Consider the following 19,934-nt stretch of genomic DNA (forward strand, 5'->3'; position numbering starts at 1 on the left):
TTTTTTATACATATTCTTGTACTCGGCTCGACTCGACTAGGACTAGGAATCATGGACGGAACTTGTTTTGATTTGTATTCAATCGCTAACAGGCAGATATATATTCATTCTATTACGCAGAGACTTTTGGTAACGGCCAGATCTAGACAAATCTATTTGACGCCAGCAGCAGCCATTCTCTGGAAGCATCCCTTGTATGCCTCGTGGACCTCTGGTACCTCATAGCCGTACTCCTTAAGCTTCTTCTCCAACTTGGTGGTATCCAGCTTGCAGTTGCTTCGGCCGGCCTTGATGACCTTGGCCTGCTCCTCCAAGGTGAAGTTCTTCCAGGAGAAGTCTGGGCGAACGTACTCTTTGAACAGGCTGAGCACCTCGTTGTGGGAGATGGCGCCGGGGTTGGTGAAGTTGTAGATTCCGGTCTCCTTGTGCTCAGCAAGGAGGATGGAGGCAGGGAGGAGGTCGTGGAGGATGGTGTTGGAGTTGGGGATGTCAACGACACGCTCGTACTTGGCGATCTTAGTGACGAAGTTGCGGGAGTGCAAGTCATCGCTGACCGGCATACGTAGACGAAGGATGAGGCAGTTGGAGTAATACTTCATGACCTGGGAACAGTGTTAGATTGTGTATGGTCCTCAAACACAGGGGTTACTAACCTCTTCAACGTGTGCCTTTGTCTCTGAGTAGAAGGATCCATTAAAGTTGGCCTTGTCAGTCTCGAGGAATCCGGCGCCGCCAATGGGGTGAGCCTCGTCGTAGGCGTAGATGCAGCCAGTAGCGAAGACGGTGATATGGATGCCCTTGAGGAAGCAGCAGTCGGTCAGGTTAAGGGTACCAATGACATTGTTGCGAACGGTCTCCTCTTTGTGGTCCTCGCACCAGTCGACATTTGGGCGTCCAGTGGATCCAGCGGCGTTCAGGACATGAGTGGGCTTGACTCTCTCCAACTCGGCGATGACAGCCTCTCTGTTTTGCATGCGGATGGTGGTGGTGTGTACCTCCTTTCCTATTAGGTTATTGCCGTTAGTATTTGTCTATCGTGGGTATATAGGTATATAAGGTATATTGGAGGCGGCAGACATACCTTGGCTCTCAAGGAGGGTCTTCAAGTGGCCAGCAACCCAGCCCTCACCGCCCCAAATCAAATAAACGGGTTTGGCAGCCATGATTCTTGTGAAATAGGATGTGGTATTGGGGTATAATGGGGAGTTGAGCAGGAGGATCGAGTTGTATGTTGGATGGGAGAAGGTCGAGAATAATTAGTAAAAGGAGTCGGTGAGGGAGAACAGGAGGGGAGGGGAAAGGCGCAGAACAGCGCTAAACAATCATGGTGGGGGGAGAAAAGGTACAAGCTCTAAGGTACCAACTTACCAATACGATACGAGCACCTTAGGTAAGCATGGATGCGCCCTGCTGGTTTCCGCCACCAGCGCTGCTAGTTGCTCAGCTCAGGGGCTGGTGGGGGATAAAGAAATAACAACCTTTAAGGCTACCTTTACCTTACGTCACACGTGTAGCACTCGTACTTGGTAGCTATATCTTTTGGACTAAATTTATACGAGGAGTTCTGAAAAGGCTAACTGCAGCATCTTGCTCTAGCAGCCGTGGGTATATATATATAAATGTACATCAAGAATCGAAGTCCTCTAGAATACAACCTCAAAGAAGAGCCAGCTTGTCAAAAGTAAAGTACCTCTCAAAGGCTCAGTATGACACTCTATCATGTCTTGAGAATTATTCATAGATAGCGATATTTATCTCACCACGTTAGGAATGAACCCTGTATCGCTCTCCTTCGCCTAGATTATTTCTGGAAGACCTTCACATAATTCACAAGCCAGTAGGCGTCATCATATACTTCTGGGTGCGTGCGGGCGAATTGCTCACAGGTTCTCACTCCTGTTAACTTTTGACAGTCTTGCTCGCCGCCGTAACTAGCCCACTAAATAACTAGAGTCAGTATTCACAGTATAGTAGGATCCGAGACCAGACGGGCTCAAGGGGTTCAACACGAAGGGTATTTGAAGAAAACAGTTTCGAAGGAGCAGGGGCATTCTTACGGCCTGTCCGCCAGCTTCAGCTCCGCAAAATGTGGTATCGAAATACTAATGGTGGTTAGTTTGTTCTGTAGCCATTTAAGGTTTATGGACGGTCAGTACTCACGATGGTTTGGGCGGGGAAGTTGCTAGTAATATCACAACCCCCGTGTTGTTTCTCGAAGCTTGCATTTGGCAAACCCCATTTGCTTGGGTCCGGCGTTTCCGCAGTGATATCGGCCGGGATGGAGTTTCGGGGAAAGTAATATATGCGAATGAAGTTCTCATTCCACTCCATGGCATAAACTCCTCCACCTTGAGCGTTGAAGGGATCGCCATATGCCCCCTCAGGTCCCACCCCACTGCATCCATTTCCGGCGTCCAGTTGACAGTTTGTGTCTTGTTCGCTCACCTCACCGGTCTGGATCTTGCTGTTGGAGTTTGTAGGCGGTACAAAGCTGCATTCCCCCTTGGTGTGTAACGTCATGAAACTATTTGTCAAAGTACTATAGGATTCGACGATGTCAATTTCGCCGTATCCGGAGGTGTCCTTGTTGATGGTCCAGCTATTCAATAGCCAGATCAGCCAGTGGTTTAAGGTTACTCCACTCCATCACCAGGTAGATAGATCGTAAGATTACAAAGCAGGCCAGAGGCCGCAGGTACTGCTTGGCATATGAGCAAAGTCTCCGATCAGAAGGCCATATTTAAATTCTTGTTTGCTCGTAATCTAGGTGCTCTTTCGTCCCGCGCCAGATGAAGCTGGAATCAACGTAGTATTATCCACACCCATAAAGACCTGGTTGCCGACAATCCTGGTGAGGCCAGAGCTTTTTGCTTCGTCCAAAGAAACATAGTCAACAGTCCCCTCAGTTGGGTCGGGGCCCTAGAAATATGGCTAGGAGACCCAATTATTATGGATCGCATAACATACATCCTGATAATTGAAGCTAGCGAACCAATTGCTAGCGTCGTAAGTAGCAAGCTTTTTGCAATCGCCCCCATTTGAACTCATAGAGATGGGTTGGGGTACCAAAGTTGGTTGGGCTAATGCAACAGGTTTAGCCAGCAGTGGGGCTTCAACCAACGAAGTAGTGGAAGGGGTTGAAGTAGTTGGAGTTGGTGGAGGAGTTTCTTCGGGAAGCGAGACTTGAGGAGCAAAAGTTTGAGTTATCGGAGTATCTTGAGGCAATTCCTTGGGTGAAATATCTCGAGGGAGCGAAGCTAAGGGTAGTGAAGTTTGGGCCTCTGCAATTTGAGGCTGCGAACGTTGATGCGGTGAATGAACATGCCGGAAGCCACGCAGAGGTGAACGATGGAAAGTATAAACACAAGCACAGGATAACAAGATTGTCCAAATCCGCCATGGTAAAAGAGTGAATTGTACTTAAAAGTTCCAGTCAATGGATAAGGCTGATCATGAATAAAATGAATGTAGAATGTATACAGATGTAGGAGGATACAAGATGGGAGAGGCCACTTAACCTTTTGTGTCCAGCTGTTTCCCGGTTCATCACAACTCGTCTCCAAGCCTCCCGAGCTGATGAGGTGAATTCTCACATTCGAAGCGACATGTCCATAGTTATGATTAGGCAGGGATATCTAGAAACAGGGGATACTCCATATCATCTTCGCAGCGTGGAATGTCATGATAAGGGACATAGAGACTCATCGGGTAGGTTAGAAGACAGAACCTAGCCAGTTAGACCGGTAGAAGAGACATCGCCGAACACCTAATTTCAGCAAAGTTCGGTTGGTTATTACTTTGGGCCGGCAACCTCTGAGGAGAATAGCAAAAATTGGGCGTCTTAAATGACTAATAAATAAAAGCAATGGTCAATAATAGCTCCTGAGCATACCATAGTACGTATAAGAAACAGCTAGTTTCGTAGTTCCGTAGCGCAGAAGGATTATTTCCATTCTGTGTGGTGCCTCGACTCTATAGTCGTCTAGGTCAAGGATTTAATATCTACTACTCGCTCTTTGCTAAAACCCAGGTCCCCAGGGCGGAGGAAAGTAGCAGTCATCCATAACCATGGTGTTCCTTGACACTACTGTATTATGAGGAATGGCCCCTTTGAGAAACTGTAAACGGTCCGCTGGTACGACCTATGGGCGAGGGACAGCCTAGGAAATTGAAGGCTGCCATGCTCCCGAAACAAATGCAGTGGTCCATGTGAACAGTAAGCAATGCGAAACGATGGGGCATTCCCGCGCCGCTGGGCCAAGAGAAGGACCTAAGTTATAACTCGAAGCGGGGATGGGGAAACCGAAGATTCCGATACATTATTCATAAGCTTGACGCAAGGAAATTGAGAGGGAGACTCAGGGAGTCTAGTAGCATGGAGAGCATTCCGAACATTGAAATTTGAGACTCGTCGAGGGGGATTCTGAAGAAGACAGCCAGAAAAAAGTGTCGTCAGACAAATCTCCGGTAGATTAATTTCCGTGTTAAAATTGGGAATAGATATACAAAGTGGTAGAATGACGGGCAACAGAAAAGGAGAACCTAGCTAAGCCTTACTTCCTGGCACCTATCTTGCTCGCGATACTGAGACAAGCAGCCTGATGATGTGGGTTATTGACAGGTTAAAGTTATACTCATAGTAATACGGGGTAGAGACAGTCCTCAGCTCCTGCGCTTGACGTGGTTGTGGCTGACTGTGAATGCAGCTTACTAACTGTGGCTCAGCCCCCCCCGAACCCCCTTTTCTTTAGTGGCTTCCGCCTCCATCCGTGTCATAAACGCGAACTTCATACTTCCTGCTGCTCCCTTAACCCTATTTACGCACAGTTGGCCATCTTGCGCATTGCACTATCTCCTTGCTTCACAACTCTCATTCATTACTATTACCTTTATCTTTATTATTATATTCTCCTTTTGCTGTTTCAGATTCCATCCCTCTGGCGCGTAGGACCCACCGCCCCGGGGCACAGTTTGCCGTGTCAGCCGCATTTTCAGAACACGTTCCATTCTTATAATTTCCGTCTGCTGGAACCCGTCTCTGTACGTACGAAGCACGAAGCAGAATCAGCACGAGTCCGTCTCCGTCTCCGTCGCCATCGCGTTTGCAACGCAACACAACACAACACAACACAGCGCCGGCTACCTTACTCCAGGTACACGCGACAAGGCCTTCGTATTGCATTGCACTGCATAGCCCGATGCATGAATGAATCCGCTCTTTCATCACCGTCTCTAGAAAGCCGATAATCGCACGCACCCACGCCATCACATGATGTCCGACAAAACGTCAACTTCGGCCACCGCCGAAAATAGCATCCCCCTTTTGGCCCGGGACATTGAGGCTCAAGATGGAGGCAAAGACAAGGAATATGCCCCCGAGATGCCACCAGCAGCGTCAGCTCCCACGAAGCCATCCCGGGAAGCAAAGCGGAACTTTCTGGTCTGGACGGCGCTCAACATGCTGGCCACCATCGGTATCGTCTTCACCAACAAGGCAATCTTCAATGACCCAGCCTTCAAGCTAATGCAAACATCATTTGCATCTTTCCACTTTGTGTGTACCGGCTTAACGCTATGGGTTGTATCACGCCCTAGTATTGGGGCCTTTGTCCCAAAACGCGCAGGCATTGTCGAGATGCTTCCTGTATGTCCCCCCAATCACCTGACCTGGCACGTCTCCGAGATCATGTAGTGGTACTAACAACGGCCAGCTTGCATTCTCCATGTGCCTGAATGTTGTGCTCCCTAACTTCTCCCTCGCCTTTTGCACCGTTACAGTTTACCAGCTCTGCCGTGTCCTACTCACCCCGTTGACCGCCATAATCAACTACGTTTTCTACTCGGCCACCATCCCCCGGAGAGCGGCTTTAGCTTTGGTTCCTGTTTGTATTGGCGTTGGAGTAACCAGCTACTACGACACGAAACCCGCGGGCCCAGCCACCGCTGATGGGCCAGTGCAAACCACCAGCTTAATTGGGGTTATCTTTGCCCTCTCGGGTGTATGTGCGTCGTCAGCTTACACTGTGCTCATCGGCGCCTACCACAAGAAGCTCCAGATGTCCTCGTCGCAGTTACTGCTTAACCAGGCCCCGATTTCTTCCGTCATGTTATTATTCGCGGTCCCATTAGTGGACCACATTCCCGTTTTGGTCGATGTACCACGGTACCGCTGGCTAATGATTCTCATGAGTGGCGGCTTTGCGGCGCTGATTAACATCTCGCAATTCTTTATTGTTGCTGGTTCTGGCCCTGTTTCAAGCACGGTGGTGGGGCATTTGAAGACCGTGAGCATTGTGACTATTGGGTGGGCGTTGAGTGGGAGGGGTCTGACGGATATGGGCGCCTTCGGGATCTTGATAACTGTTGGCGGCATTGTCTAGTAAGTTGTGCGGTACCTCTTTTAATTGAAGATAACACGCTAATTTTTCGTTACAGTTATTCATCTATTATGCTGAATAAGCCAAAGGCATGATTTATGTCGAATTATCTACATTTTAATATGATGAGACTTTGGATGTATAACGTATCTAGGGAGCGTTATATCATTGGGTAAGGAAAATATAAGCTAGATCTCGATGATGCAATCTTCTTGTATAACAGCACGGTCTCGCCGATAGGGGTAATTGGTTTTTTTTAGAAGGTTGATGGGCGGTTGAAAAATTATACCATTTTCATGTTATTTATTTTGTACATAGCCTTTTATGCTTATTTCTGAGAGAGTTGAGAATACAATGTAGCACCACCAAGTGCCAAAACAATGCCTAAAGAGTCCTTTATGGTCAAGAGTCGTCCTTCACTGATCCACCCATACGAGAGGATGATGATTGTTTTTACACTATGGGATGTTAGATCCGCCGCCTCTTTCGACATTGGGGAGACTTACTTAGATGCAACATTAAAAGTCAAGGCACTCATACGACCGATTATTAAAAATTGGGACAGATTCTGGGAAGGGTCAGGCAAAGGATTCTCCAATGATGAATGAGCGGAGAGGCTTACAAGTAAAGCTGCGGCTACACCAGATAATAACAATGCGATGAGGGTATCATTCGGAATATGCGACACATCGGGGAGAGTATCCAAAAATGGGGCCAAAAAGGCCAAAAGCAATACTGATATGGGGGCCTGGTTGAGCAATAACTGAGGACTAGACACCGCAAAGTCCTTCATCTTCTTTCCAATCCAGACCTGATAGAATGCCGTGACTACGAAAGCCGCCGTGGCTATCGAGGCACCCAGGGTAGTTGTCCCCGCAGCTCCAGTGTTAGTGAGAGCAACACCCACACAGACGCTGGCTAGAGCTCCCATTGTTAGGCTTGTTATGGACTTTCCAAGGAAGAGGTACTGGAGTACGGCCACGCAGGGTGTAGTCATTATCTTGGCAAGTCTGCAGTATAGAGTCAGTCTTGGGGTTCTATTCTGGGAGGCTCGAATTCAAGGGTACTGAAGACGCACTGATAAAAGCCAATCGAATTGTAGGCCAAGCTAAGATTCCCCAGTATCAAGAATCCCGCAAAAAAGCTGCACAGCGGAATCATCTGCAAGAATGGCAAGCGAACCGGGACGAAGAGGTGGAATGGGGATCGGCTTGCCATCCACAGAACGATCGAGGTGCAGGCGAAATGCCACATGGCGAAAGATACCTGCATGTTCTTCAACTGGGGGTCCCGGAATATCCTAGATTGGCCGCATATAGGTAAGCACATATTTATATCAAGACCACCTTCAAGTGGCAAAATGTCCGGGGCCGCAGGTTCATGCTCCTCATACGCACCACTTATTGAGGAAGACCAGAGTAACCGTACTCATGATATTCAAACCAATGCAGGACATATCAATGATTTGCGTGCGTAGCCCCCTTTTGAGTTGCCCCCCATGGCGGCGCACTTGAGTGTGCCCAGGCTCATCCTCCGTCCCGCTCTCCCCCAGCAGCCTCGCACTGCTCATCTCAAGATCTGGCTCGGCCGCATCGGAGTTACCCATGGCGGGGCTTTCGAATGGTATGCGGGGAGCGAGGAGGTCGAAGGGCGAGTAGATCCGGCCAGCGAAGAGGGAGGATAGTTGTCCCTTGGTGTCCTAGTCGTCTTCGTACTACCACATAGCCGGTCAAAACAATGACCTGGTTACCAGTGTCGTGCGATTGGCGTGGTGTTGCTTACCCCAGCTGCCTATTCAGAGAGAATCGGAAGAGGAGCGGCATGGCGACGCTGGTTGCAGTTTGAATGGTCGAGAATGGAGGTGAAATGCAAAAGGAGTTCGAAATATGGTTGTCTGCAAGGCTGACAATGCCATGGGTTCAGGCTGCAAATTGGCGTGTTCGGGCGCGTCGTGCACTCCGTCGCAAATTATCTCTCGGCTGGGCTCAGCCCCAGCTATCGCCGATAGCGAGAAATCATTGCAGCGAGCGAGACCGAGAACGAAAGAGGAATACAACCTCTCAAGAGCAGATGGCTACTATCCCCGAATCCTCACCCCAGCGAAAACTGGTTTTGTTCGGAAAAGTAAGCACGACTGTTTTGTCGGCGATGCTAGCTGCGCTACTAGGTAGGGCGAGAAAGGGTGAAGTACAAAGCAGGCGAGCTATACAAGAGCTCGGAATAAATAAATGATAAGGACTGTGTATATCCCTCGGCTACATTACCACGATTCGAACGGCATCTTATATATATTTTAGGTCCTAGAATTGCAATGTGCAAGAGAGCTCGTAGTCGACTAAATATAATCAGATGTACAGTACTATGCCATATACTTAATTTGTGGATTTCAAACAATTTGTTAACGGGGGCAATCACCTGCGTGAACGGGCTTGCACTCAGTATGAAGTTAGTCAAGTCTATGTAGAAGCTGAAGGAGGCCAGCTTTTCAGGAGAGGTTCGGTGAATCGATGAGTTGGGTTTCCACGGAAGAGGTCGAAGAGGTCTTTCCCCCTATCCCACATAAAAAATGATTACTGCCTCTGGGACTTTGCATAGTAAATGTTTCCAAGGCCGTTTGCCCATCTAACGAGATACAACATGCTAGTGCGTTGCACAATAATGACTACATGTCTTCACTACCTTATCGATGGATATGGATCCTCACCTGAGTAATGGAAGAGGCAGCTTTACTGGCAACAGTGGGTGGATTAAGATGAGCAGGGAGAAGTGCACAAGGTGACGCCTGCAATTGGTGCGCCTGTAATACTCTAATTGGTGCGTTCTCGCACTCCGCGCTCCGTGCTCCACGAATCGTTCGGCTGGGTTCGGCCGGGGGGCTGCAGAAATTTGTACTGAAGCGAGCGAGACCGAGAGCGAAAGAGGAGAACACCATCTCAATAATAATAGCTCCAAATACTCACAACCACGCACACCCACATCCACACCTACACCCACACGACCTCATCCCCAACCTCATCCTCATCCTCATCCTCATCCTTCACCTACATCCACAGCTGAACAGAACACCATTCAGTCCTACATACCGCGCTCGCCTGTATTTGTCCAACCCCACTCTACGTGCCCTGCCATTATCTCCTGTACAGGATCTGGTCTCGTTCTCCTCTTTGGGTCCTAGGCCAACATCAACCTTCTAAGAATTTAATCAAATCCCCTTCTTCTACCTTTGTACTCTACACCCCAGCTTCCTCTACCTCTGGCTAGACCATTGCGCTTCTCCTTGTATCACCGCCGCACCACACGCTCTCCATCCGCCCAACGTCATCATGGGTCTTCTCAAGCAGCTCCTTTACTTCTCAGTCCATCCGCAGCAGCTGCGGTCAATAATACAATGGTGAGCCTGGAGCTGATCTGTGATGGTGGAACTGCCAATGCTAATCATTTGCCCCCTGCAGGAAAGTCTGGCACGACCCTGTCCACACGCGGAACCCTGCGAAGGAGTCGCCAACGCTCAAGCAATGTTTCCATTATCTCGAGTTAACCAGCCGGAGTTTTAGCTCTGTTATACAAGAGCTCAATCCCGAGTTGTTGGTCCCCGTTGCGCTATTCTATCTGATCCTGCGCGGGCTCGACACGATCGAAGATGACATGACCCTGTCGCTGGAGAAGAAGGAACCGCTCCTGAGAAATTTCCAGGATATCATCGAACAAGAGGGCTGGACGTTCGATGAGAATGGACCAGGCGAGAAGGATCGGGAGTTGCTCGTCCACTTCGACTGCGTGGTCGCAGAGTTCATCCAGGTGAAGCCTGAATACAGGGCGATCATCAAGGATATTACCCAACAGATGGGCAATGGGATGGCCGATTATGCAAACAATGCCGAGCATAATATCAATGGTGTAAACACTATTGCAGATTACGAGTTATACTGTCACTATGTTGCAGGTTTGGTGGGAGAAGGTTTGACGAGGCTGTTCGTGGAGAGTAAACTTGCCAACCCAGCCCTGCTCAGGCGGCCAGAATTGGCGGAGTCGATGGGCCAATTTTTACAGAAGACGAACATTATTCGCGATATCCGAGAGGACTTTGACGATAAGAGGCGCTTCTGGCCGAAGGAGATCTGGTCCAAGCACGTTGATAGGTTTGACGACTTGTTCGACCCTAAGAATATCCAAGCCGCATTGGCCTGCAGCTCCGAGATGGTCCTCAACTCTCTTCGGCACGCAGAGGAATGTCTATTCTACATGGCCGGCATCAAAGACCAATCGGTCTTTAACTTTGTAGCTATTCCACAATCAATGGCGATCGCGACACTAGAGCTCGTCTTTCAAAACCCAGATGTCTTCAAGAAGAACGTCAAGATCACCAAAGGAGATGCTTGCAAGTTAATGATGGAGTCGTCGCAAAACCTGCGGACGGTGTGCGATATCTTCAAACGATATGCCCAGAGGATACACAAGAAAAACAACCCGAAAGATCCAAACTTTCTCCAAATCAGCATTGCCTGTGGAAAGGTACGAAATTTCCAAGCTTTCATTAGCACGTTCACTAACGTCAATAGGTTGAGCAATTTATCGAGTCCATCTTTCCCACACAAGATCCCAAGGCTCTATCTTTGGTCCATGGCGCTGCTAAGGATACGAAGAAGGAGGCAGAAGACCAGGAGTCGAAGGGCGATATGTTCTGGCTCCTATTTGTCGCCCTCGGCACACTTGTGGTTATATCGACCTTGATGGTATGTATTTCTATTTACACCCTCAAAATACGCATCTTGCTAACGAATTCAAGATCGGGGCCGCATGGCTGATGGGAGCGCGATTCGACAAAGCCTTTTCTGAGCTATCGAAAGGCAGTTTCTTCCTCAAAGACAGTGAGCCTTCGCAGGCGATTGTTCACACACCTGAGCATGGGGAGCTATGATGATCCTTCGGATTCTTGTTCATTTTTTTCCCATGGTACATATTATTGATATTAATGTCTCGGGTCGGTAGTGGCGACCTCCCCCTTCCCCCCAATACTTCCACGACTTAATTACAAACGATGTACAATACAAGCATGCAGAGGCATAATATTACATATGCTACGTGCATCTACTAATGGAATCCATCTCTTTGCACAGTGACAGAACATATTTTATGAGGGCGTTGAGAAGTTGAGAAATAGCACACATGTCAAATTGCAATTCGGTCCTTTCAATGACTGTTGGTTGTGCCGAAGTTGTGCTGAAATTAAACTCTTGCGATTGCCCAGTGATGGGACGATGCCATAATCTCGGCCTTTGTGCCCGAGACGAATGGTATTGGATTGCAAACATATAATGAGATAGGACCATTGACGCTGGTCAATTTGGCATACTGCTATTGAACACCAGTTGCTGATCAGGTTAACAGTGGAAGATGGGAGGTCTTAGCAGCTTGTTCGGCAGCGATGCCTGATGAACATTTCTTCGTTTTTCGTCCTTCATCCGGTCATTTGGAACTTGGCCGGAACCCTCCCAGCAGTTTTGCTGGATGCATTTTGGAGCCTTCCAACCTCCATGTCAATAAAGCGAGACCCCTTGGCTTTCCAGTGGACGTACAGAACACTTTCCGATGAAACCCAACAGTTCTATTCCCCCTGCAATGACTATGAAATCTTACCATGCCTCGCTCGCCTAGAATGAAGTTCTAGTTAGCGGAAATTAATTCATTTTCAAAAAGGCGCAGCGTTTGCTTGTATACATAATATCTACCATGAGAAATAGATTAATTGACCGCTAGTCACATGCTTGTTTTATCGTTGTATTCCTCCTCGGTGATCTTTGGTATGGCGAAATTAGCCGTCTATGCACTTATGATAATCGTCAAATTATATCTTCCCTCACCTTCCTATTCCTGGGTTTTTTTGCTGAAACTCATGTACAATTTCCGGGGGGTGGTATAAGGAAGTCCCCGGTCTGTGATAGGTTCAAGGTTATCAATCCATCCAAGCAGGGATTCTACGGGGTAGCTATGGATAAGGATACCTCGGAGCACGTCCGGTAGTACGAAGTAAGTATATGTACTTGGATAGTTACTACGTACTAGTAGTTCGAATCCAGTCGCACCGGGTTCTAACTATCCAGGTGCTTCACGTAGGCTCTAGAGTACAGTACTGTACCTGTTACCCACATACATCCCCGGTCCAGACCCGGGCCCAAACATGATGTCTCTTCGATAAGTAAGACCTCCAGCTGTTTGTTACACCGAGGGTGGGAATATTAGGTTGTATTGGCTGCGGAACAAGCACCGTACTCGCAGAGTCGTAGGCACACGGCACACTGCAGTCTTTCATTTATTATCATTGTTATTGTTATTGTTATTATTAGGCCGACTGGCGCAGGCGAACGAGCGCGCGGCAGCGACAAACAATGTGGTCCAACGAGCGCAGCCAGCTCGTTGTTTCATGTTTCTCCAAGCCCCGGCCCCTTTGGGGCGTTTCGAAACAAAACCATGGCGCTGCGTAACTCGTACCTTGTTCGTCGGTACTGCGCAGGCCTGGCTTAGCCAGGGGCAGCCGGGGCGCCTCGTAGAGAAAGTTGGCTCCTCCTGAGGAAGCTTAGCTGCGCCCGACGACCAACAACGAGCAGAACGCTCTGTACGTAGAGCACTGCGTGCTAGGTGCTAGGTGCGGAGGGCAGCCGTTAATGAAAGGGTAAATCCCAGAGGAACCCAACCCAAGCGGCTCAACTGTGAATCCCATCCTATCCTGTCTGTCAATTACAAAGTCCCTGTTGACACTCCCTCCCCCCTACTCCTGTGATTCACTACTACAAAGTACAAAGTAGAGTAGCTCCGGTGCCATAGCTACCTACAGTACTCGAGTAGCTACTCTTTCCTGCTCTGCCGTTCACTATACTTCACTTCCCTTCTTTCCCATCCCATCTCGACAGCTACAGTGCTACCGTGTCACCTTTTAAGATAATAATTCTTCTTTCCTTCTCTCTCTCCTCTCTCCCCGCGCCATCAATCGTCAACGTCGAAACTCCTCCCCAGTTACCCTCCATATCACCACGTATCACGCTGGTAATAAATCATAATCAACATGCGGGGCTTACTGGGAGCTGCAGCTGCGCTCCTCGCGGCCACGGCACAATGCGTCTCGGCCGTGAGACTCGATGTCACCAATGCTAGTAAGGCATCACAACAGCTGCTGGTTCCCATGCTAACCTACATATCTCCAGATTCCATAAAGGAATCGGCACGTACCATCGCCCACGGTATGATGACCTACTACTCCGGCAATGTCACCAATACCCCCCAGACGATCGGTGTCCTTCCTCCTCCCTACTACTGGTGGGAGGCTGGAGCCATGTGGGGTGCTCTGATGGATTATTACCACTTCACCGGCGATGCCTCGTACAACAAGGTTCTGACCGAAGCTCTCATGAGCCAGGTTGGTCCAAACTGGGATTTCATGGTTCCCCTACACCAGAAAGATGAAGGAAACGATGACCAGGCCTTTTGGGGATTTGCTGTCATGTCGGCGGCGGAGAAAGGCTTCCCACAGCCACAGGGCAGCCAGTACTCGTGGGTACAGCTCGTCGAGAGGCTTTGGAACACCCAGGTTCAGCGCTGGGGCACCGATCATTGCGGCGGAGGGCTGAGATGGCAGATCTTCGAGTCCAACAACGGCTACAACTACAAGAATACCGTTTCGAACGGCGCCTTCTTCCAGCTGTCTGCCCGGTTGGCCCGATTCACTGGCAATCAGACATATGTGGAATGGGCAGATAAATCCTATAACTGGGCAGCCGACCTTGGCCTGATCACCGATGAATACCACGTCTTCGATGGTGCAGACGTTCTGAAGAACTGCACATCCTTGACCAAAATCATGTGGACGTATAATGCTGGTATCTACCTATATGGGTCAGCAATGATGTACAACCATACCAATGGCGCCGGTGCGTGGAAACAGCGTACTCAAGGTTTCCTGGACGCCAGCACGAAATTCTTCAGCCCATTCGATAATGCAACCAGCGTCATGTACGAGCCTGCGTGCGAGACGGTCAACAGATGCAACACCGACCAGTACTCCTTCAAAGCCTACCTGTCACGCTTCATGTGGGCTAGCACCTTAATCGCACCATTCACTACTTCTACAGTCAATAGCCTTCTCACCAAGTCAGCCCAAGCCGCTGCGACCGCTTGCTCTGGGCCTACCGACGGTGTTACATGTGGTGCGAGGTGGTATGTGGGTGGCTTTGATGGCACGTTCGGCGTGGGCCAGCAGATGAGTGCACTGGAGACGATCCAAGGCCTATTGGTTTCTGGCACCGTTCCGCCGATGGTCGGTGGGCAGCAGAAGATTGTTCCACCAAGTCAAGGGGTAGAGAACTCGAAGAGCGCGGAGGCACCAACCATCTCTGCTTCGACTGCTGTGCCGAATACTCCTGAACAGAGTCCAAAGAGCGTACCCTCGTCAGTTGTGCCGGATACTCCTGAACAGAGTCCAAAGAGCGTGCCCTCGTCAGTTGTGCCGGATACTCCTGAACAGAGTCCAAAGAGCGTGCCCTCGTCAGTTGTCGTTACAACGGCCGTGACGACTATCTGTCCAAGCAGCGTGGTCTCGCCAGTTGCCCCGTCAGTTGCGTCGCCAATTGCTCCATCAGTTGCATCTCCAGTTGCCCCGTCAGTGGCATCATCAGATGCACCGCCAGCCGCACCGCCAACAGAATCTCCCATCGCATCATCAACCGCATCCCCAATCCCTTCCTCAGTCGCCGCGCCATCCGTCCCCTCGGCCTCCTCCGGAAGTGATTCTGCAGAGACACCAGGTAGTGTGGCTTCAGTGGTCGCCCCTGCGACACTCGTTCCCTCACCGATCGCCACTTCAATACTCATCGATTCATCAACCGGCCCCTCACCACACGTCCCTTCGATCTCGTTAGTCGCATCCCCCGCCGCCTCTCCGGCCGCTTCAAACGTGACATTTCAGAGTGGGGGCAGTGAGAGCTTGGGACAGCGACCAACGGAGCTCCTTTTGATAAGCTTCGGAATGGCCGTGCTCATGTTGAGATAGGGCAAAGGGAAGGATTATTAGGGCTAAAAGGGATTTGTTTTTGTGTTTTCCCATGTAGGGAGCATCAGCATTGGGTGGAGCGTACTTTTAATGGCATTAGATGGGCGTTGATACATAACTACCAGGTGCAGGATATGCATTCGCCAGTGCATCATCATGTTACGTAAGGTATTAGAGTACCTTGGTACCTAATTAGAGAATTTACTTTGTTCTAGAACTCCGATGATCAGAGCAGTGTCACATTGCGCAGAGTAAGGTTACTTGTAGTTTAGATACAAGACAAGAAGTAGATTCGCTTGTCATCTCCTCGAGGGCATATTAATGTTCCTTAAAGCTCCTTTCAAGCTCCTCTCCAACTCCTTTAAAGCTCTTCCTTCCAATGTCCTTGTCCGTTCCCCCTTCCGTGACCCCCTGCAATCACGTGAGTGGCTAACCAACCTCGGCCAACCCAACTGGTGGGTTGTGGCCCGTGCTCAGCCTTCCCGGCAACCCGCGCGTTGATTGGCCAACCCAGAAAGTTCGGCAGATGCTTGTACGTCATTAATGAATGAATTCAGATCGATCCGATCTGCCATCCCTGTGTAGCTGAGCCAAGTTCCTTGCTCCTTAGTTCGCACTTTATAAACAATATCCTGCATATCCTGCCTCAACAACGTCACCTACGCTAGACTCCTCGACGGGGTTTTTTAATTTTCGTTTTCCATTTTAGGTTTTATTTGTATCTACTGGCCAAATCGTATTTTATCTCGTGCTTGAACTTGCTTCCCTTGTCGCCCTCCGGAGCGCAATCGAATCGCAATCCCAGGTCGCAGTCGCGGGTCGCAGGTGAAACAACACGACTTGGTCAACAATATGGCCTACAATCAATTGCAGCACGGCGGTGCCGCAGATTCATATTACCAGCAAGCGCAAGCTCCTTACGAGCTGCAGGAGCAGCAGAAGCAGACGCAGGACCAGGGGCAGCGGGGATGGGAGCAACAACAGCAGCCGCCATACCCTCCACAAGCATACCAACAGCAACAGCAGCAACCCTACGCTCAGCCTCAACAGCCCCAGGCTTATCCTCAAGCTCCACCACCAAATTACGGCCAGGCACCACCGCCTACGGGGCCGCCAAATGAGAAGCACGACTTTGAGCAGAAATTCAAGGTTGACAAGCCCAAGTTCAATGATATCTGGGCTGCGCTTCTCTTCCTCGCAACCTTTGCGGGGTTCATCGCGGTCTCGGGGTTGAGTCTCTATGGGTACAGCCATACGAAGGGCCAGCAGGGGAGTGGAATATACAACTCTGGGCCGGAAGTGGCCTTGAATACCAATACCGTCATCCTATTGTAGGTGCTCGAGATTGGAGGCCTTCAATTGGCCGGTGCTGATTTTTGAATAGCATGTTTGTTCTGGCGGTTGCGTTTTTCCTGTCATTGGGGTATTTCTGGATCATCCGCGCTTTTACGAAACAGTAAGATATTATGTGCCCATAAAAGAGAACGGATTGTTAATACTAGATATAGGGCCATCTGGATAACAGGAATACTGCAGATCGTGTTTGGGATCGGGACTGCGATTGTGTACTTTGCAAGACATTGGTGTAAGTCTCCTTGAATCAATTTCTTCCTTTTATGCCATCCCCATATCGCATGCAGCATAGATGTATATTTAATACTCCTAATATCCTTAGCTCGGATTAGCTGACTTGTTCGATCACAGGGAGCGCTGGCATCGTCTACCTAATCTTCTCGATTTTCTACATCGTCTGCTTCATCAGCTGGATCCCTCGAATTCCCTTCTCCGTCTTACTGCTCCAAACCGTCATTGATGTCTCCAAAAACTATGGCCACGTCTTCATAGTGTCATGCATCGGTGGACTGGTCGCGACTGCTTTTGGCGCGTGGTTCTCCGTGACACTGGTTGCAGTGTACGCAAAGTATTATCCTGGGGCCCCCGGCTGTTCTGCCGGCGGCGGAAGTTGCAGCAAAGCCAAGGTTATCGGGCTCATTGTCTTCATTACATTTGCTGCGTACTGGATTACGGAGGTTATCAAGAACGTGATCCACGTTACAATTTCCGGTGTCTATGGCTCATGGTATTTCTGTTCTCAGAAACCAGAAGGATTCCCACGAGGAGCTACCCGAGGCGCATTCAAGCGCTCGATGACATACAGCTTCGGAAGTATTAGCTTCGGAAGCCTTTTGGTGGCTTTGATACAATGTCTCCGCCAAGCATGCAACATCGCCCAGCAAAATGAAGCAGCTCAAGGCAATATCGTTGGACAGATAATCTTTTGCGTATTACAGTGCTTCATCGGACTCCTCGAGTGGGCGGTGCGGTTTATAAACGAGTATGCGTTCTCGTACATTGCTCTTTATGGAAAAGCTTATATCCCGGCTGCAAAGGTATTTTCTCTCCACCATTCTTTGATATGCACCACTGACCATACGTCAAGACAACATGGCAGATGATGCGCGACCGCGGAATTGACGCCCTCATCAACGAATGCCTCATCAACCCCGTCCTCACTATGGGTGCTGTCTTCGTCGCCTACGTCTGCTCATTCCTAGCCTACCTCTACCTCTCATTTACGAAGCCTGCTTATAACGATGGGGACGCCTTTACCGCCGTCGTCATGGCGTTTGCTTTCCTTGTCGGATTGCAAATCTGCAATATCTTCATGGTGCCGATTAAGAGTGGCACCGCGACACTCTTTGTCGCTATGGCGTTTGACCCAGAGGTCTTGATCCACGAGTATCCTGATCTATGGAGGAGGATGGTCAATGTTTACCCGCATGTCCAGCAAGCTGTGCATGTTTAGTTAGGTTATATATTGCAACCTAGGGGGAAGTTTGTTGGAGGAATGTTTACTGCTACTGGCGTTAAACAAGGCGAGGAAGAAGCATCCGAGCATAGGTGTGGAGTAGACTCTTGGGGCGGGGGTGAGTTGTTATAGCTGCAGGGACGGAACGGAGATACCCCGATAATGCTACTATGAATAGTTTGTAATCGCTAATACATATTATCTCTTTAATAAATCTTTCAATTGTATTGGAGAGCTACCAGGCTCCAGTGTAGATACCGGATACCTAGAATAGGGGTAAGTCTACAAAGAGGGATATGAATATACGAAAAGTCTGTGGAGTTGTTGAAGTGGAGCCATAATTATATGTGACATGCCACACTTTAAACTATAAATTCGCAGGAACTAAAAGACACGTTTAGCTCTTTAGATACTTAATTAGGTAAGTAGAATATTATATTTATAAGGGTTAAGGTTACAGTTCACCAAGGTAAGCAAAGGGATTTGTGCAACTCCATCCTATTACGCCTCCTCCTGTGTGGTTAAATACAGATCCACAATCCAAGGCTTATTCCGAGCTTTGTACCCATCACCCATTATACTAGCATTGACTATCAACGTCTCCTCCCCAGACCTCCCCTCCGATTTTGCATTTCCCATCTCCACAGCCCCTGGGAAGGGGTTCTGTAGCCGTTCCCTCCAAACGGTGGCATCATCTCCCCTCATCTTTCTGTCCCTATCCCAACTTATGGCCATTCCTCCGGCGCCAGCATGAACGTGCCCATGAGCTAGTAACGATGGCCTGGCCCTGCTAACCGCCCTTAATAGATTCTCGCATCCGATATTCCCAATTTGACACTCGTCAAGAATCCCCCTGGGTGGACCATGTGTCATTATAATATCAATATTAGCCTCGCCGTCGGGAACTGGGTTGGTTGCAATGCTGTGTTTGCCATCCCCTGCATCTTCTGGCAGCAGGTTGAATCTGTCTTGGTCGCGGCGATATTGGAATGCCCATGGTTCAGATGCCTCTGGATAAGGCGTATATGGATTGGCATAAACCCGCACTACCGTACCACTTCGTAACACAAACCTATGCGTACCCTCCGTCAAATAGGTAACGTCTGCCCGCTTCACTTCGTCGCTCTGGGTCATTAGCTCTATTGCTTGTTCATGCAGCTCCATCCATTTAGTCGCACCTCCCACGTTTCGTTCCCTATTTCCCTGGTCCATATCTTGACGCGCGCAGAAATCATGGTCTAGCGACAAATCATGGTTCCCAGGAATAACCAACTTCAGCTCCGCCGGGATGAGGGCGAGCATTTGGAGGGCCTTCTTAAGTGATGGGAGATCACCGTATTCCGTGAGGTCGCCACAGTGCAAGAGGATATCGGATTTAGGTAGGGGGAGGTTGAGAACTCCGGCTTTTGGGGAGAAATAGTTAAAGTCGAGCGTATCAGAGAGGATGAAGATACGCGTTTTGATTCTTGTTGGTGTCGACATTTTATTCAGAGGCTGTAATTGTTGTATTAGTGGAGAAGGACAACCTGTTATATAGATGACTAGAGGAATGCCTGAGGAAAGCTAAGCATCGTAGAATAACTTGAAATCGAAGTAGTTTTAAGGAAATGTACAAGAAAGGACCTCTGCGTTATTAAGGTAAGAAATAAGAATAAAAGGATGGAGACTAAATGTATACCTACCTACCTTAGGTAGGTACTTTAACTCC

The 19,934-nt window shown here is 49.2% G+C and overlaps 8 protein-coding genes across 8 annotated transcripts; 4 read left to right on the forward strand and 4 right to left on the reverse strand.

Moving 5' to 3' along the window:
• Nucleotides 1-152: 152 nt before the first annotated feature.
• BP5553_03152 (UDP-4-keto-6-deoxy-glucose-3,5-epimerase UDP-4-keto-rhamnose-4-keto-reductase) lies at nucleotides 153-1,163 on the reverse strand (the record flags this gene model as incomplete). The annotated part of the gene is made up of 3 exons (XM_032011775.1): nucleotides 153-602; nucleotides 654-1,003; nucleotides 1,082-1,163. The coding sequence occupies 3 exons, from the start codon at nucleotides 1,161-1,163 to the stop codon at nucleotides 153-155; spliced, it is 882 nt and encodes a 293-aa protein (XP_031871468.1).
• Nucleotides 1,164-1,801: 638 nt separating this feature from the next.
• On the reverse strand, nucleotides 1,802-3,048 carry BP5553_03153 (uncharacterized protein; the record flags this gene model as incomplete). The annotated part of the gene is made up of 5 exons (XM_032011776.1): nucleotides 1,802-1,939; nucleotides 2,058-2,102; nucleotides 2,161-2,599; nucleotides 2,807-2,919; nucleotides 2,968-3,048. 5 exons carry the CDS (start codon nucleotides 3,046-3,048, stop codon nucleotides 1,802-1,804), a joined length of 816 nt encoding a protein of 271 aa, XP_031871469.1.
• Nucleotides 3,049-5,272: 2,224 nt separating this feature from the next.
• On the forward strand, nucleotides 5,273-6,472 carry BP5553_03154 (uncharacterized protein; the record flags this gene model as incomplete). Its single annotated transcript, XM_032011777.1, has 3 exons — nucleotides 5,273-5,644; nucleotides 5,712-6,379; nucleotides 6,436-6,472. The coding sequence occupies 3 exons, from the start codon at nucleotides 5,273-5,275 to the stop codon at nucleotides 6,470-6,472; spliced, it is 1,077 nt and encodes a 358-aa protein (XP_031871470.1).
• A 233-nt stretch (nucleotides 6,473-6,705) lies between these two features.
• BP5553_03155 (uncharacterized protein) lies at nucleotides 6,706-7,308 on the reverse strand (the record flags this gene model as incomplete). The annotated part of the gene is made up of 3 exons (XM_032011778.1): nucleotides 6,706-6,835; nucleotides 6,884-6,945; nucleotides 7,000-7,308. The coding sequence occupies 3 exons, from the start codon at nucleotides 7,306-7,308 to the stop codon at nucleotides 6,706-6,708; spliced, it is 501 nt and encodes a 166-aa protein (XP_031871471.1).
• Nucleotides 7,309-9,700: 2,392 nt separating this feature from the next.
• BP5553_03156 (Uncharacterized protein) lies at nucleotides 9,701-11,295 on the forward strand (the record flags this gene model as incomplete). Its single annotated transcript, XM_032011779.1, has 4 exons — nucleotides 9,701-9,768; nucleotides 9,830-10,889; nucleotides 10,937-11,110; nucleotides 11,164-11,295. 4 exons carry the CDS (start codon nucleotides 9,701-9,703, stop codon nucleotides 11,293-11,295), a joined length of 1,434 nt encoding a protein of 477 aa, XP_031871472.1.
• Nucleotides 11,296-13,437: 2,142 nt separating this feature from the next.
• On the forward strand, nucleotides 13,438-15,417 carry BP5553_03157 (uncharacterized protein; the record flags this gene model as incomplete). The annotated part of the gene is made up of 2 exons (XM_032011780.1): nucleotides 13,438-13,525; nucleotides 13,577-15,417. The coding sequence occupies 2 exons, from the start codon at nucleotides 13,438-13,440 to the stop codon at nucleotides 15,415-15,417; spliced, it is 1,929 nt and encodes a 642-aa protein (XP_031871473.1).
• An 852-nt stretch (nucleotides 15,418-16,269) lies between these two features.
• BP5553_03158 (Protein PNS1) lies at nucleotides 16,270-18,223 on the forward strand (the record flags this gene model as incomplete). Its single annotated transcript, XM_032011781.1, has 5 exons — nucleotides 16,270-16,748; nucleotides 16,802-16,873; nucleotides 16,926-17,002; nucleotides 17,122-17,807; nucleotides 17,858-18,223. 5 exons carry the CDS (start codon nucleotides 16,270-16,272, stop codon nucleotides 18,221-18,223), a joined length of 1,680 nt encoding a protein of 559 aa, XP_031871474.1.
• A 504-nt stretch (nucleotides 18,224-18,727) lies between these two features.
• BP5553_03159 (uncharacterized protein) lies at nucleotides 18,728-19,708 on the reverse strand (the record flags this gene model as incomplete). Its single annotated transcript, XM_032011782.1, has 1 exon — nucleotides 18,728-19,708. The coding sequence occupies one exon, from the start codon at nucleotides 19,706-19,708 to the stop codon at nucleotides 18,728-18,730; it is 981 nt and encodes a 326-aa protein (XP_031871475.1).
• Between the last annotated feature and the right edge of the window lie 226 nt (nucleotides 19,709-19,934).

Source organism: Venustampulla echinocandica (genome assembly GCF_003357145.1).
Source record: "Venustampulla echinocandica strain BP 5553 chromosome Unknown scaffold_1, whole genome shotgun sequence".
In the NCBI taxonomy this organism is placed as follows: domain Eukaryota; kingdom Fungi; phylum Ascomycota; class Leotiomycetes; order Helotiales; family Pleuroascaceae; genus Venustampulla; species Venustampulla echinocandica.